This window comes from Vicia villosa, linkage group LG7, assembly GCF_029867415.1.
Source record: "Vicia villosa cultivar HV-30 ecotype Madison, WI linkage group LG7, Vvil1.0, whole genome shotgun sequence".
NCBI classification, from domain to species: domain Eukaryota; kingdom Viridiplantae; phylum Streptophyta; class Magnoliopsida; order Fabales; family Fabaceae; genus Vicia; species Vicia villosa.
The window spans coordinates 39,161,293-39,165,764 of NC_081186.1; the positions used below are offsets into that span (position 1 = coordinate 39,161,293).

Consider the following 4,472-nt stretch of genomic DNA (forward strand, 5'->3'; position numbering starts at 1 on the left):
TGTTGACTTTAAGGTCAAAAACCCTAATTTATGATGTTCCATGTGAAAGTTATGGCTGGTCAAAGTTTAGTTGACTTTTAGGTCAAAAACCCTAATTTAGAAACTTTTGATTTTTGTTGATTAATGAACTCTCCTTGATGAATAATGATAGACCTTTGATCAAATGATGAATTTTACTCCAAAATAAGGATGTTGACCAAAAAATCAGGAGTTTTGACTGTATGTTGACCATAGTTGACTTTTTAGGTCAAATTAGTCAACTGTTGACTATTTGAGCAGTTGATTGGGCAATCTTGTGAATTAGAGCTTGAATCTTGGCATGAGGATACTATGAGGCATATGAGAGGCCATGAAGTCCACTTGAAGTATCAGAAGTTGATTTTACTTGGAGAGAAGCAAAACCCTAGTTGAGGCTTGTTGCTTAGGAGACAGGTAAGTGTGCCTAAATCTTGTATGGTCTTGTGCGGTTGAAAGTTATGTGAGCCAAAGTATGATGGGCAAATTTTGGGGTATGACACCAACCTACTTATTATGATGAGACAAACCACTATTCCTCCAGTTTTGGGCACAAGAATTTTATTTCAAGCTATGCTCTTCCAGTTTTGGGCACAAGAGCTTATTGCACACTTTTGTGTGTCTTTTTGGCTAAGTCATGTAGTGTTTCCGGAATGTGACAGTCCTTTGTATCTAAAACCCCTAAAGCATTAAGTCCAATTCTATTCTATATTTAAAAACAAACCAAATATCTAATACAGGATGGTTACCTAAAAGGCTACTTGAGTTAGGACATGGCTTGCTTCTAACTTAAGAGTAGTGCCATAGTCTTCCTCTAGTCTAAGTCCCTTATATTGTTTAAGTCCTTCTAGAGCATCCAAGCTTATATACAGTCAGCTCTCAAGGTGAATGTTACTTCAGTTAGCTTTGTTATTATTTCTTTTCTTTTATTTATATTTAGCATCACTCATGAGAACAAAATAACATTTCATTAATCACAAAGGCTGATACAGCCTACAACAGACATAATTTAAAAGAAACTTAGCAAAAGGCTTATACAACCATTCAGGGAAAGGGACACGAAAGGAAATTAATTAAAACAGCAACAACAAAAGATGATGATTGATTGATAAGATAATGTGGGATAGAAGAGAGTCGTGACTATAGCCACCACTCCCCTAAACTTAAAGTAAGAACAGGGTCCTCACTGTTCAGTAGGGAGATGGGGCGTGCCTTTCCTCACCGCTTACCAGCTAGGCTTTTTGCCTGTTGCTCTTTCTGGTAGGTTTGACAACTGTCATCTTCTTTTCAGCCTCATTCTTGGCAGGCTTTGGAGGGGGCTTGACTTTTTCCTTTTTAGGTGTGTTAGAGACTTCTGGAGTCTCATCCACACCTTTTTCTTCAGTTGGCTTGACGGGGCTCATCTCTAGTGAGTCAAGTATTACAAGAGTCTGGATTGGAGTTGCCTATTTGGAATTCTTCTTTGCTGCTGGAGGGGTACTTGCTTTGTCAATTCCCAACACCTTCTTGGGAATCACATCCTCATCCTTCTCAGAAGTTCCTTCAGCCTGTCCTAATTCTTGCGAACTGGATGAAGAGCCTTCTCCTTCCTCTTCCTCATCAATAGATACGTCTCCAGAATTCTCCTTTGTCTCTTCCTCACCAGAGTTTTCACTTTCTGCTTCCTCTTCAGTTGAAGAGTAATAAGTAGTCACGTCAGTAGCGTTCTTGCTTCTCTTCTCAACCTCTGCCTCCTCCTTCTGTTTTTGCTTCTTCTTTTCTTCCTCATTCTTCTTCACCACTTCACTTGTTGTTCCCACAAATACTTCCTCCTCCTCTTTTTCTTCTTCTGTCCAGGAAAGGGATTTCTCCTTTTTAGACGCTTCCGATTTCATTTCCTTGTTGTCATTGACAGCTTGCTTAATCAATTTCTCCAGATCCATCTCAAATTTCTCAATGACTTCCTTCTTCTCTTTCTTTTTCTTCTTCTCAGGAGAGACATCCTAAGCCATGACAGTTGCAGGATTGCTTGGTTTCTTCACCTTACATACTTTTACAACCTTCTTTTCCTTCTTTTTCTCACTCTCCTCAGTCCTTGTAGGTTTCTCATACTTCTTATTCTCCATCCCCAATATGTGGTATGGGAATGGAGGGCCTTCTTCACCTCCATCCATGATGCTTCGAACTTGAAATTATGGGATTCTCGTGGTTCTTCAAAGTGGGTTAGCGACGCATTTTGTGTTTTCATAAAGCGCTCTGTCATCATAGATATTTCACTGAAATTTTCCATTAGTATTTCAAGATCGGATTTATATGTTTCTTGTGACTCCTCAAAATGTTGGTTGTGGTGATTGTAGAGGGAATTCGGTTGAGGATAAGTTAGTGTCAAATTGAAATCCTCCATAGATGATTTGAGGTTTAAATTATGGGATTCTTGAAACTCCTAGAAATGTTGGGATTGGTGGTTGAAAAGGTAGTTTGGGTGAGAATCAGGTAGTGACGCAGCATTGAAATTCTCCAATAGTATTTCGAGGTCGGATTTATATGATTCAGGTGATTCCTCGAAATACTGAGAGTGGGGGTTGTAGAAGAAATTTGGGTGATACATAGTAGTTTAGGAAGGAGTGCCTTAGTTTATACGGTGCAACAACGAAATAACAATATTGACTGTTGGTCCCCTGCAACGGAGCCAAAAACTTGATGCGTCCGCAAGCGCACGGAAATATCGAAGTAATATAAAAGATTGTCGAACCACAGAGACCAATGTCAACCTACTATAATCTATTGTTGCTTTGTAAAGCTAAGGCTAATGAATGTTTGATTGAGGGGAAACTAATAACTAAAATAAATACTAAAATAATATTAAAGAAATGTAAAAGGAAAGAGAGACCGGAATGTGATTTCGCATACTTCAGGAACTCTGTAACTCGTTGGCTTATAATAATTTCAAAAACATATTTAGTAGAAAATATTAGCTTAAAGACTAAACCTCACACTTCTGTGGTTTTGAATAAAGTCACGCTCTTCAACCGTAGGATTTTGCTTCCGCTCGCCCACTTAAATCAAGGAACGCGTTTTAAAAACTAAACAAGTTATAATTAATCCTAAAGTTCTCTCATTGTGTTTAGAATTAATGCCTAGTTTTTACTATCCTGTTCGACCCCCACGCTTCCGCAGTGCCGGTTCGAACCTTACTAGATCTCTCACTTTCGTGACGAAATCGTGGTAGGTAACCTCTCACTTCCGTGACAAGGTTACCTAAATTAATATTAAAAACATAAACCAAAACAACATTTAGTAATAATAATAAAGCCAACACAATAATTACCGAGTCCCATCGGAGATGATGGTCCTCACATACCGGACTTAAGACAATTTTGCTAGATATTAAATTAAACTTAAACAAACTAAACATGGCAATTGAAATTAAAGACAACATGTTAATGAAATTAAACAAAGCAGTAAATAATAATAAGCCATACGATAAAGAACCTGTAGAAACTTGAAATAAATGCATATCTAGATTAACTTGATTCATGACGGCAAGATTTCGATCCAAGTAATTACAAAAATTGATAAGCCTAATACTAATGGTGTGATAGTTCCTCAATGTGAGAAACTACCACTTTTACAAATGTAATTTTCTGCCTAAAATTCTAAAAACAAAACTCTGGCTGGGACGAATGAAAGTCCAACCCCTTTTACATGAATACTCCCTCCTCTATATAGTGAGAATTGATGGAGGTTATCATGTGAGAGGTAGTGGAGATAGGGGAGATCATGGTCCGAGAAGTTGAGAGAATCTAGGAGAGGTGGAGTCAGTCACTGCTATTTCGTTGCTGAGAAAAACTTGGAACTGGGCTGAAACATGGAGAAAAAATAGGAAGACGTGGAATCTGTGAGTGCCGAGGGGCACACCCTTGTTGCCAGTGTCGAGCGGCACTCACTTCGGGCCGAGGGGCACATTGTTGAGTTGCGCGTTGGGCTTTTGCTTTGGGCTTCTTCTTCATTTTCTTGTTTTAATTGGCCCTCTTGCTTCATTTCACCTTCATATTTGATCTTTCTACCAAAAGTATTTTATTATCTTGAATTCATGAAACACAACAAAATACTAGCATAATACCATAATAAAATATAATTATAATAAAATAACAAAATGAATTATGTTATAATCGAGCTAAATATGCGGTATATTTTCGTGTTATTAGAAATACGAAATAAGTTTTGTTTTAATTTATCAGTAAACCTTTTAATCGCGGTTGGACAAAGCAAATGTAGTGGAAACTTAGGTCTTCTAACAACAGTTGGTGTATTAACCGTTGTTAAATCATTTATAATTTATTTTTTATATAATGGAGATAGGTGACACACGCTTAATGTAATCTAAAAAATGGAAAAAATGTAGTAGTTGGGAATCGAAGCGTGCTACACATCATTTTTTACTATGGTGTTTAAAACCAACCGTCATTAAATTACTA

General features: G+C 37.5%; 1 protein-coding gene across 1 annotated transcript; it reads right to left on the reverse strand.

The window, feature by feature from the left end:
• Positions 1-1,460: 1,460 nt before the first annotated feature.
• On the reverse strand, positions 1,461-2,168 carry LOC131618904 (uncharacterized). The gene is made up of 2 exons (XM_058890060.1): positions 2,046-2,168; positions 1,461-1,997 (listed from the first exon to the last, which is right to left on the reverse strand). The coding sequence occupies exons 1-2, from the start codon at positions 2,166-2,168 to the stop codon at positions 1,461-1,463; spliced, it is 660 nt and encodes a 219-aa protein (XP_058746043.1).
• Positions 2,169-4,472: the final 2,304 nt, after the last annotated feature.